Genomic DNA, 13,252 nt, shown 5'->3' on the forward strand with positions numbered 1-13,252 from the left:
CAGCTTCATCGCCCTGTATAACGAAATCCAAATAACCATTTGTCAAAGCAAACTCTTTGGAATGACATCTTCATGTTAAAAGGATGTATTGTTATGCTTCAAAAATGGAAATGATGTTGAAGTATGAAACACATTCATTGCAGGTTTCAAAAAGAATCTGCTAAGAGTCAGGTAATTGAGCAGTGGATTCTGTCACTAGCAGCAAATCCCTTCTGCAGTAGGGGGAATTTTTCTCTAGAGGAAAATTTTGAAGCTTATCCCAAATTTTATCATTTTTTAATTATTATTATTATTGTTATTATTATTATTATTATTATTATTATCATTATCATTATCATTATCATGTCCCTGATGTTTTTGGTTACTAGGAAATGATGAGTATAGTATGCCAGTCAAGAAAAAATGTTCAAATTTGTTATTTTTAAATTGCCTGGTTTTATCTCTCAGGAGGTAATGAGACCAACCAAATTCAATCTGATCCATGATCATCTCCTGAACACTTGGTCTTACAGCAAGCTTGCAGTAGGCAGTTGAAATAACCAATTAAGAACCGACAAGTTCAACAAGAATCTGTCAAAGAAATAAACCATGAAATAAACGACCTGCCTCTGGAACCCGCGAACAATCAACAGTGTTGCTCCTGGTCTAGATTTCCCTGAACTTCAGCAGCCTGCCTGCTCTTCATGCGGCACACAGACCAAATCAAGGAAATTATCACAAACCTCGCTTTGACATCATGCCTGAAGTCCCAGGACACCGAGCGTCAGTGCAGATTCCTAGCAGCTGGGAGAAAAATATGCAATGCCGTGGGTCTTGAAGTGAAACTGTGTGGGTATGTGCATCTAGGGTAAGTTCGTCCTAAAGCAATAAAAGCAGCAATAGAAGCAATAATGAATTGCCATGTGGGGATCTGCCAAAGGCCAATATGAATGTCATCTTTTTTTTTTTTTTTTCTCCAAAGTGTTGTCTCATTGCCTGGCGGATACACGTTGTTGAACATGTCTGCCTGATTGAAAACATGGTGAAATATTCAACATATATTACTACTGCAAAAGAAACATAAAGGCAAAACTGAACTGTACTCTGATATTATAAACAGAAAATGATAGGTAAATCACTCCAATCTAAACCCATTAGCCTCCTAGCGATGAAAGCCCAATCAAATGATAAAAGTAGTTCTACTAAGTTCATTGCCACAGTCGTCACTTGATGCAGGAGGTCTGTGTAGTGGAATAAGCAACCTTCAGATACGCACTTTTAGATTAGGCAACCATTTTGTTTCTGATGGACTATAAAAAGAAGTTATTTTGTAAACATTTTCAGTTCATATCTCTTGAAATTATGGAGAAGAATTTCCATTAGCATTCAACTAGCACTCAACAAATGAAGCCATTTTCTCTCTGGACTCTTTTTCCTCCTTAAACACGCTCTGACGTTGGAATTATTTCTACCAATCATTTCGTTATGTTATCATCCTAAGCACTGGTAATTTTGCCTATAACTTAGAGGATAAAGCTGTGCCTCCCAGTTCTTCCTATTGAAATTATCATTAAAGCAATCGAATTTCTTTATTGGACCAAGCTAGAACTTTCACACAAGTTATTGCCCTCTGGTGGTGGGAATGCTTCCCCCCGGTTAATCCTCTGCTCTCACAGCACTAATTCTGTAACACTTCCTCGGTTGCATTAGTCATTTCTTAATTACGTAGGGCTGCCTCCATGAAGGAGACGCTCCACGAGAACAGATTGCAGAATGGTATCTTTGAACTCCACTTGGTGTTCCACCACTAAGGTGGAAAAATTGCCAGCAGCACTTTTTTTCTCCCCACCTAAATGCTAGCCACAGCCTACAGAAAGAGACAAATACACTGGCATTGACAGACCAAAGATTTGATTCAGTACTTATCTAAATATGGGTGAATCATGAAACTACAGAGTCTGTTGCCAGAAGTGAAGGACTGTAGCTAACTGTTGTCTCTCTCTACTGTAACAACTTGCATTAAATAGTGTTAAAAAGTTTCTTTGAAGCTGGATATCAAAACATTCTTTTGGAACTTTTTTTTGCAAGTATGCATGTTTTTAAGAGTTAGAAATGCTACATAAAAATTGGCCAAGTCATTTGAACTACTACTGAGAATGTTTTTTAATAGGCACACCTACCTATTGATGAGATTAATTTTGGTTGCCTGTGTAAAGTACCAAAATTAAGTACTTTAAATCAAAATCATGCCTTCAGGACAGAGAGTATTAAACTACAAATGTCAGGTAATAATTAATCCAAAATATGTTACTCAAGTTATAAAAACAAATGTTCTGATTTGTATAAGCATCCCAGTCTAACTAGGGGAAAACAGAACTGCAGAACTATCGAGATGCCCTGTAAAGGGGAACTCTCAAGCACGTTTGAAACTCGATGAAATTTTCATCTCATTCATTGGAATTAAGTGCAACATTCTCCCAACGTCAATAAAATCAAGATTTCTTCTGATAAAGAACACTGGTATAAGAGCAAGTGAGCACAACTGGCGATGAATACTTACAGAGGTAAGGCATAATTTTTAATTTCTGTACCGGAACAGTGAGGTTCTGTAATTGTCCCCAGCTGGAGCAACAGGGGCAAAAGATCTAATGCTTCTAAAAGGGAGCTGAATCTGTTTAGGACAAGGGTCATATGACACATCTACGATGGTGCTGGATTGTCTTGATGATTCAGGAGGTCCCTGATAGTTGTACGGTACCCGCACTGTAGTAATTCCGACAACATACTTCAACATAATACTGGAAGTTCAAGAGCATAGTCACAAGCGTAGCTGCCACAGACTGGCAGAAACATTACACTTATTACACAAAAATAGAAAGGGATGATAACGTTTACCTTCTCCCTAGAGCTACCCTTTTCCCAAAGAAGACCAGCCCCAGTTTTCAGGTGCACCGCGAAGGGCTGCATTGCAGCATGCCCCGTGACGGAAAGAATCACCGACAGCCTTTGATGCTCTGATTCTGTCACACGGATCTACTGTGTTTCCACTACGCAACTTTGTGTTATTACAGTGGCTATTTACTGACCAACTGGTGACCATTTTATCTTCCTAATTTATCAACAGTTCCTTAGACTGAAATAGTAAACACACAAAACTAGTGCCGTTAGATGAGTGGAATCAATTTGAAAAGATAAAAACAATCTGTCCTCAGATGTTTGCTTCTCTACACTAAAGGCATCTCCTAATATTACACTTCAAAGTGCAGATATAAGAGAAACCAAATAGTTTAGAGCCTGTTTAAAGTTTACCACAGCACTCAGTAAAGTTAAGGACAAGAAAAAGTAGGGCTCTTCTAATGTTTCTGTACTGCATCATCCCTTTCCCCCTGCCCTGCAAAAAAAGAATGACAACCCATCTTTTGATGTTTTGAATTCTTCGTGGCTTTTTATAGCAACATAACACCAGAGCAGCTTATTTAAATTTTTGATTTATCATAAAAAACAAAAGAGTTTGGTATAAGAAATTTCAATAAAAGCTTTAACTTTTCACCAGCAATTTCAAACTCTGAATTAACATGGAGGTAACTGCAAAGCGATTGTATTTTAATCTCCTGCCTTTAAGTTACAGCAACAATTAACACAAGAATTATTCCTGGACTTTTTTTTTTAAGAGGAAATTACAGCAAAATATCTGGTTATTGTAACCAGCAGAAGCTGCAGCTGAAAACACGGAGATAGCACAGAGCGTTCAGTCACGTTACGCAACAGCTGGAGACACAGGAGCAAAAGCACATACCGAGAACAGAAGTAACTTAATAAAAGTGCATGAAAGCATGTTAAGAAGTTTTTCTCCAATTACTTAGCTGAGACCAATACAGTAGAACTTCTCTGACCTTTCTCAAACTAAAATCACTTTTAAAACACTTTCAAGAAAAAGACAAAGGATCTAGACGACAGAAACAGAGCAATCCAAGACTATTCACACGTTGAGGTTAGTTAACATGTGGAGTAAAACCAAGTCTAGACCAAAATCAACAGCAAAACTGCCATTGCTTTTAATGGATTAACAGCTAGTTGTCCATTTATTTCATAATTCAACTTATATCTATGTCTAAGCATATTAGCGTACTTATGCAAATTAATACAAAGATCAAGAAGGGAAAGAAAGCTAAAAAAAGAGTTAGCCTATCGTACTGTACTTTTGTCAAAACGCAGCTGTTAGTACACACATGACATCACATTTTAAGTTAGTGCAGAAACGTTGCTATTTGTGTTCTGGTTTACCGATTATAATTTTCACTTAACAAAAAAATCTTTATTATGAGATAAGGTTCAAATGAGTTAAAGGAAGGATAAATGCAAATACAGTAACAGAAATACCTGCATCAGATAAGGTTAAAAGGTAGCATACAGAAAAGCATAATCAACGTTGACTCTTGAGATGATATTAACCTATTCCAAAATTTCATTAATGCTAAAGAATATATCCTTTTCTACTGTTAAGCAAGTTTACAAAGATAATATTCGTAACAATAATCAATGAGTTGTTCAATGGGTTGCAAGAATAAACTGTCCTGATTCCTTTCTGTCAGTCAGTTTTTGACAGGCTGCTTGCTCTATTGTCTTCTCTGAAAGACAAATAAAAGGTGATTTAAGAAAGGAACAACCACCGGGAGACGTAAATGCACTTGTCTGCAGCACCTGGGTCAGAACCAATCAAGTAGCTTACAAAGCACTTTTCAGACAACAAAACTGTCATGGAATTTCATGAACAATATTTCTACTAGAAGGAAAGCTGCTGTTTTCACCAGACTTCATGGAGACTGATTTCTGTACATCTAGCCAATCTTTTAATGCCACTGAGATATTGTTTATGGCTACCGATTCAGGATTAAAAAAAAAAAAGTTATTAATCTGAAGTATGTAAATGATCCCATTACTACAACAGTAAATCCTTACATGTATGCTTGAGTGCCAGAAATTAAAGCACAGATACCATATAAAATGCTTTTTTGACCTTTGGAAACTTGAAAATAGGACACGTTTTCGTATAAAAACTCCTTTTTCACTCACACCTCTATAAAAACCCAGTCCTTTCTTTCCATGTCCCCAAACTGTCTTTCTGTTTGAGCTCAAGACATTCCATACATGTACTACGCAATAAATTGATTTATCTTGCATTACTCAGTTTTTTTCCAGCACGCTATTCAGTAATCCACTTGTCCTAGGACTTATGCCCGTATTCCAAACTGTAAAGCCACAGTAAGCAGATCTTAAATATTCTTTTAAGGTAAACTGCCAGAAAATTGATTTTTTCTCTCTCAAAATACAGAAATATGTATATAAAAAATAGTAGGTAGATCAAACTTTGGATGTAAAAAAAAAAAAAAAACCACCTTCACTATTGTCCTTTTAAAATAGGTAAAGGTAAGAGAAATACCTCATCTGGAAACTAAAAATAGCATGAGTAATTTCTATCCTCTTTTCAGATTTTATTATTCCCCTGGAAATGAGTGACCTTATTGGCTCTGCTTACATAAGCGATCATAGATTACCTAGCTGGAATTTCTCACTTAACACAAGCAATTTTATGCTAGGCTGATCTTTCTGCTCTCCTTTTTATATTCAAGCCTTCACACATGTAACCTCCCGCGCCAGAATGCAGAAGAAAGGTTTCGCTGCTATCCAGCCACATAAGCGTTTTATACACGCTTCAGACGCAGGTCACACCAAATACTGAAGACACACACGGATCGCAGACAACCAGTTCTTTTGCTTGCATACGCTAATAAATCTATTTCTGTCGAGTAGACCCGAGTCAGAACTCATTCTCAGGCCAGGGGCAGCAGGGAACGGGCCACCTGCGCTGCACCACAGGTCTGCTTAGCAGCCGCGACCGCAGCCCGGGACCTTTTGCTGCTAAGTGTCCTGCACAGAAATCCGTCCCGTGGGCCGAATGCAACGGATGCACGTTGCTACAGACAGTAACATCAAACCTGTCCGACCGGCCACCCGTATATTTCTTTTCCCCCAATTAGTGAAGGCACATTTACCTGTTTGTTTTTTTGTTTTTTTTTTTTTAAACCAGTGCTCACAATGGGACCCTCACTCAATTTTAAAGGAAATTATTCCAAAAGAGTCACAGTCCTCATGCATCTGTTGTCTTCTGGTGCACATACTGAGTTTCTATGACATTTAATAGGACCATCATGCAGGTACCTGAGTTACTCCTAAGGGACTCTCCATTTACTTGGAGTTACATTCGAACAGCTACAGATGGTGCAAACAAAACAAACGCTGATTTCACTGAATCCCATACTTCAGTCATGTGACTGCTTCAATTAAGCGGCCAAAAGATGGGGGGAAAATGAAGTACCTGGACAAGAAAAGCACCAAAAAGATTAAAAAAAGAGAAAAAAGAAAAGAGAAGGCTGTAGCTTATCTAATAGCCTATGATTAAATCATGTTCTCCACTTTATTTGGGTTCAGGCCTTCATGATCCTTATTTTCACTTATTTGTAGTTTTGCAATAGAGAAATTTTTACAAATTTTAAAATTATAAAAACACCCTCTTTCAGAGTGTGCTGCAACGACAGAAACCAATGTGTATGGCAAATAAAATTTGTATGCATCAGTAAGACCTCAAAAGTGCCACTTGCACTTTTTATTTTTTTTAATTGGATCACCAGCAGCGTCAGTGTCATCAACATCACATTTGATGTTTTCACAGGGTCAAGGACAAATGAATCCAGATGCAATCCAAAGACTGATGCTGCATGTGTAATTCAACTCACCTTATTAACAATACCCTCAAAACAATCTCCAAGGAAGCATTCATGAAACCTTTTTCTATACAGCGAGACTTTGTCACACGTTATTAAACATCATTAAAAACAGTCTCCTGTATGTGTGGAACATACATCTCCTGATGTATGGAAAAGCTTCTCAGCCAAAAGGCAAAAATTCAGAATAAGGGTACTTTTGTTATGTTTAGGAAAAAGAGCAAATATTAAACATTGTGCAAAAGGATAAGACTTTATTTATTTTAATACCGTATTTGATTTGAAAGTTTCAAGCACTGAAGATCAGAAAACCAAACCGAATTTTGCTTTCCTAAATACATCTATATTCAGCATGGAAGCCATTAATTCTTAAGAGAAACCAGAAACGTCTTTCATCATCTAGTTCCTGCTGATAGCCTTTGCAGCTGCCAGTCCTTGTTTGGGTTTCGAGTAATCCCAAGGTCTCCTGTTCTCTGTATACCCATATAGCTTCCGCAGTGCCACGCGGGCAGCTTCTTCCTCTGCAGCAAGCAGCGTTTCACCAGGACCTTCAGCTATAATCTTCTTATCACTTGGGGAAAAAAAAATAAAATTAAAAACTTTCATCATGAAATCTTGAGCACTACTGTGTATCACAAATAAGGACTGCTAGATTCTTTTTTTCTCCATTGGCTGTGAAAACTGAACGTAATTTCTATATACACACAAATGTAAACATTTCTGTTGGTCTTTCCTGCAAAGGTAAGTATTGTATATTCAATAACGGAAACTTAAATCAGAAACGCGTCCTTTTCCTGGAAGAACACTACTCTGTTCATTTGGATTCCTAACATATCACTGATTCTTTACAGTGTTCAACTTGTTAGCCCTGTTCAAAATATGCAAATTTGTTACTCTGGTTAGCTTAAACAAAGAAGCGAAATGCTTCTGTCTTTTCTCCTCCCTTAGCAAGAAAGCATTTTAAAACTTCTTCAAAAGGATTCACAGAGAAGTTCTCTATGTTATGAAGTACGTTCTCAGCTCTGTTTAATCAACATCTATGGGGACTGAATAGAAACAGTTCACGAAGGGACACCAGAGATTCCAGAAGAAAAATAATCAAAGTTCCTCTCTTTTATATAGGATAATAAATCTTAAAAGGCATGTAAACCAAAGCATGATAAATCAGAACAAGTTAAGGCAACGTGTTTATCTGCAGCTCCTTTAGCAAAGCAACAATGATGTGGGGTTTGGTGGAAGAAAGTCCTGTCCTGCTCCAGAGGAGCAATGTTACCCCTGGGCAAGAGAGCAGGCCAAGCACTGACCACGCCTGAGACAGGCGCACCAGGGGTGACTGGCACTTCCTAAGTCCTGTCTGGATACGGACACGCCTCTTGCCTAGTTTACAGTACCCGTGATTTGAAAACTAAAAAGCTTCTCTGGAATATAAAATAAGGCTCTCTTCAATTCCACCTCCCTTGATGTCTATGTCTCTTTACCCTTCCTCGGGTAAAGGATCTCTTTACCCTTCCTCGATGGGATCGAGTGTACCCTCGGTGTTTGCAGACGACACCAGGTTGGGTGGAAGTGTCAATCTGCTGGAGGGCAGGAAGGCCCTACAGAGGGATCTGGACAGGCTGGATCGTTGGGCCGGGGCCAACTGCATGAGACTCAACAAGGCTCAGTGCCGGGTCCTGCACTTGGGTCACAACAACCCCATGCAACGCTACAGGCTTGGGAGGAGTGGCTGGAGAGCTGCCTGGCAGAAAAGGACCTGGTGGTGTTGGCTGACAGCCGCCTGAACATGAGCCAGCAGTGTGCTCAGGTGGCCAAGAGGGCCAATGGCATCCTGGCTTGCATCAGGAATAGTGTGGCCAGCAGGACCAGGGAGGTGATAGTGCCCCTGTACTCGGCACTGCTGAGGTCGCACCTTGAGTACTGTGTTCAGTTTTGGGCCCCTCACTACAAGAAGGACATTGAGGTGCTGGAGCGTGTCCAGAGGAGGGCAACGAGGCTGGGGAAGGGTCTAGAGCACAAGTCTTAGGAGGAGAGGCTGAGGGAGCTGGGGTTGTTTAGTCCGGGGAAGAGGAGGCTGAGGGGAGACCTTATTGCTCTCTACAACTACCTGAAAGGAGGCTGTAGCGAGGTGGGGGTTGGCCTCTTCTCCCAAGTAACGAGTGATAGGGCGAGAGGAAACGGCCTCAAGCTGCGCCAGGGGAGGTTTAGGTTACATATTAGGAAAAACTTCTTCACCGAAAGGGTGGTCAAGCATTGGAACAGGCTGCCCAGGGAAGTGGTTGAGTCTCCATCCCTGGAGGTATTTAAAGAACGGATAGATACGGTGCTTGAAGACATGCTATAGATGGACTTGGCAGTGATAGGTTGACGGTTGGACTCGATGATCTTAAGGGTCTTTTCCAACCTTGACGATTCTATGGTTCCCTAAACCCTGGATACAGCTGTGGTCCCTCCAAAGCCATTCAGTTAGGCTATTCGCAAAGCTCCTATGTCAGGTCACCCAGAACATACACCCACACTCTTCTGTGCACCCGAGTTAGACTTTGAAGCCCTTTAGTCAGAGACTGTCTTTTTATGCATCATTACTGCAAGCTATGACCAACACTTAAATGGCTGATTTTATATGGAAGTCACTGGAAGGTTTCTTTTCTGTAATAACTTGACCTAAGAGCACAAGTAGAAAAGACCATCTTCCCTCCTCCCCTCTCCCCCAGCTTAAATCCATTTCACTTTACATTAGTATTGTACTAACCAGTACAACCCAACAAAGTACAGCGGCAGAACGGTGCTGACGCCCAACTGCCTGGTAATTCTTGGTTCTGGAGGAGAGATATTCCTCTTGGTCAGTTCTTCCACTAGTAGGCCCATAGGATTTACAACTTTCCAGATCTCAAACAGGTCTTTTCCAATCAGTTGGGGAATAAAAAAATCCTGAAGAAGAATATTTAGAAATTATGATTAATGGGAAAGGTAATGAAGGCTCTAGCTTCTGGTGTCTCCTAATAAAAATACAATATGAGGCAGCATTAATACAGTTGACAATAAATTGCTGAAATGAGTGACGGAACCGCCTCAGTGCTCCACCACAGCTAAGCACAGCTAACCAGTGTTGCTACGCTCGGCAGCTCTGGCTCCGATTTAGCCCCTGACAGGATGCGTGCCTCAGGCAAAGTCAGCCGCCCAGACCTAAAGAAGGAACAGCACCAGCCCGAGGGAGGAGTTGTAACAACGCTGATGCACGGCTCTCAGTACGAGGTAAGCAGCTCAGCACTGCTTCCAAGCAAGAAGCTGTACACCAGCAGAGTCCTGCAAACGGGCTGAAGGGAACGTGTGAACCCACGGGACTTTCCACCTGCGCGGATCACTCTCTTGCCTGTTAACCGCTACTTGCTCTTACAGAGACCTCTCAATAGTCTTATATCAGAAATAAGATTTTAACAAACAATTCTCCGTTGCAAAACTAGAAATAAGCAAAAAGGACGACTGAAAGGACAGTAGCTGCTAAAACTACTTTGTTAGACTGCATTTTAATTGAACATTTTCATATGAAATATCTTTAGGTGCTTGCACTCCTACATGCAAAACCTATGAACTCAGCCCCTTCTTTATATAAAAGTTTTTTTAAAATTGAACATATATGTGACTTTACATGGAATAATTTCATTATTTGACAGTACAGTGCATGGAATATAACACTTTCCCTTAGCAAGTGTCAGCAAATACTAAAATATCACCCTTATAAACCAGAAGTATATGATTTTATGTACTTGACCAGCCTGGGCTTCTTAAAGAAAAACAAAACAAAACACAAAAAAAACCCAAAAACCCACAAGCCCAAACCCCTGCCCTGACCACCACCCATCAGATCTCATGGTTAAATTATCTTGTTACACATATTGTCAAACTTCTGCCAATCTCCCTGGATCTCTGACCATCATGGTACAAGCCAATATTTAATTTTTTTTTACTTTTTTCCCCTGTAACTTCTGAGACCCTTAGATGTTATTGTTGTCAGTACAAAAATATACGACAAGCAGTGACTTACCCTGACAAAGATCCCTGTTTTCTCAGGCCCGCTGCTATCGAGCAAGGCTCCTATTACAGCAAAGAACGTCCTCTGTAGCACATTTGGTGGGACAGGAAACTCTTTGCAAAGCGTCAGGTCCTGTACAGACAGGTTTTGAGCCACATAAGAAACAAGTTCCTGACTGGTAAGAAAATCAACAAGTGCTCCTATCCCCTCTGCCGGTAAATCTGGGTAGGCACCTTCAAAGCACTGCGTCAGGTAAGAACGCGAAAAAGACATCCCTTGTTCAGCAAGTTTACTGTTATCTTGTAGATTAAGAGCAACCGTTTCTTTGTCTAGCCCAAGCTCTCGGCGTCTTGCCTCTTCACTTTCAATATAACAAGAATTAATAAATGCAGTCTTGAGAAGATCCAAAGAAAAATTTTCATGTAGCCGGTGGCTAAAAGCTTGTATCTCTGCGTGGTAATCCCAGTTGGGCTTCTCTGATCTACAGACATGGAAAACAAATTCAGAACCAGAGCAGTAAGTTACCCGCACTGCAAGCACCACGCCTTTCTGGGGATCGAAAGGAAATGAAAAACTGGGCTGTTTTTGAAGACCAGAAGCAGCGTTTAAAACCCCCCGTGTCAAACGCTGCCGGTTCGAGCATCGCCGTTTGCCCGCCACCGGCCGGGCCCCTGCCACGTCCCAAACCGGGGCTAAAACCAGTCCGCTCCAAAGGTGACGAGAAGGTGCTTACACGTTCTGATTTTACCTATTTCCCAGCCTGTTGCACTCCCTCCCCCCGAGCCCCGCCGACACCCCCCTCCTCCCCCTCCCCCTCCTCCCTGCGCCGCCCGCCCTCTCCCCACGGCCGGGCCGGCTCTCACCGCCGCTGGGGGGGCGCCTCCAGCCGCTGCTGCTCCAGGTAGGCGCGGAGCCACCGCTTCTTGTCGCGGGGCGGCGCCGTGCCGAGCGCGACCCGCCCGGCCCCGGCCCCGGCCCCGGCCAGCAGCCGCCGCGACACCCGCAGGAGCAGCCGGGCGGCCATGGCGGCGGGTGCAGGCGGAGGAAGGCCCCGTCCCCTATCCCCTCCAGGAAACACGGCCCCGCCCCGTAAGTTCCGGGCGGAAGCGTTCCTGGCCGGGGACAGCACCGCGCGGACCAGCGGCGGCGAAAACGCCCCTCGGGACTACAGCTGGCGGCGGCCGCGCTGCAGGGCGGGAGCGGCCGGGGGGCCGCCGCCAGCCGCCCCCAGCCCCGCCAGGCACCGCCCCGGCGGCTGGAACCGGGGAGCTGCAGCGCCGGGGCTCCGCGGCCGCGTGGGGAAGCGGCGGCTCCGATGCGGGACCGCGGGGCGGGCTGCCGTCACTCGCGGCTGGAGGGCCCCGGGAAGCCTTGAGCAAAGCCGCGTTTGGCTCCGGGCGCCCGCAGCTCCGTCGGCCGCGGCCCGTGGCAGGCCGGCGTCAGCCGCCGGAGGTGGCGCCCCGCTGCGGGGGTGGGAGCTCCTGCTGCCGGGGCCCCCCTGCGCCCGCCTCCGCCCCAACCCACCCTGCCGCCGGCTCTTCTGTCACCGGCGGCTCGGCCCCCCGGGCGCGGTCTGAGAGGCTTTTAAAATCCGCTCTTTATTTTATTTGGGTTTCATTTCCACTTGCAAGCCAAGTCTGTTCTCTTAAAAGAAGCTTTATTTTTCCCTATTACTCATACAGCTCGCATAATCTCTAGTAGCTCTAACCCTCGCTTGCTTCATCAGAGTTCATAACAGTACGCTTCCAGCTTCAAGGTCATGGTATAAAATCAATGACAATACAGAGAATGTGCAAAGCAGGCCCTTCCCTTTGTATTGTCCGTCACTAAAAGGCAAAGGCACACGCTCCCAACATTCACGGTAAGAAAACATGCACAGCACATGCTCTAAATAGCCAACGGAGTCTCGTAACAAACAGCGGACAAAGCTTAAAAACAATACACACAACAGCCAAATCCAGCGAAGCACAAGGAAGCAGGCGCAGCAGCCTGTACAACAGTGCAAAAGCCACGTAACACCAGGTTACGAGGCCCTGTTTGACTTGATCGCACGTGAAACGTACGAGAGCAGCATTCCTTAACCAGGCACTCACAGCGCACGTCAGAATCCTCAGGGCTTCTCATGCCGATCCTCCCCGAGCAGCCTGTCCTCGCCCAGGCACCGCTCCACCGCCGCCGAACCCCAGCGCGCAGCCACCCGCCATGCAGCCGCCCCAGCGGCCTTCCCGGCTGCCGGGGGTCTCTCTGCACAACAGTGGCCCTGCTGCCGTCCCGCGGCCTCTGCTGCTGCAGGGTGAGCCGAGGACAGCGCTGAAAGAGGCCCCACAACCTTTTCTTCTGCAGCCATTGGGTACCATCATCTTGTCGCCAGGCAGTGTACTTCCAGAGCCCAGAAGTGGTCCTGCACAGCAGTCTAGGTTGGACTGTTCCAGGAAAGGTCCCCTTTGAAGCACCATTTTGG

The 13,252-nt window shown here is 43.7% G+C and overlaps 1 protein-coding gene across 2 annotated transcripts; it reads right to left on the reverse strand.

The window, feature by feature from the left end:
- Nucleotides 1–783: 783 nt before the first annotated feature.
- On the reverse strand, nucleotides 784–11,869 carry MRPL44 (mitochondrial ribosomal protein L44). Of its 2 annotated transcripts, XR_015700302.1 has the most exons (6): nucleotides 11,655–11,869; nucleotides 10,804–11,272; nucleotides 9,511–9,689; nucleotides 7,032–7,332; nucleotides 6,199–6,355; nucleotides 784–858 (listed from the first exon to the last, which is right to left on the reverse strand). XR_015700302.1 is itself a non-coding variant. In XM_087738619.1 (4 exons), exons 1-4 carry the CDS (start codon nucleotides 11,813–11,815, stop codon nucleotides 7,161–7,163), a joined length of 981 nt encoding a protein of 326 aa, XP_087594745.1. In that variant the 5' UTR covers nucleotides 11,816–11,869; the 3' UTR covers nucleotides 6,996–7,160. The 2 variants fall into 2 exon arrangements, 1 of the variants encoding a protein (XP_087594745.1); XM_087738619.1 differs by lacking the exons at nucleotides 784–858; nucleotides 6,199–6,355 and having other exon boundaries at nucleotides 6,996–7,332.
- Nucleotides 11,870–13,252: the final 1,383 nt, after the last annotated feature.

Source organism: Nipponia nippon, unplaced genomic scaffold (assembly GCF_047370975.1).
Source record: "Nipponia nippon isolate SJK-2023a ecotype South Korea unplaced genomic scaffold, ASM4737097v1 scaffold_7, whole genome shotgun sequence".
In the NCBI taxonomy this organism is placed as follows: domain Eukaryota; kingdom Metazoa; phylum Chordata; class Aves; order Pelecaniformes; family Threskiornithidae; genus Nipponia; species Nipponia nippon.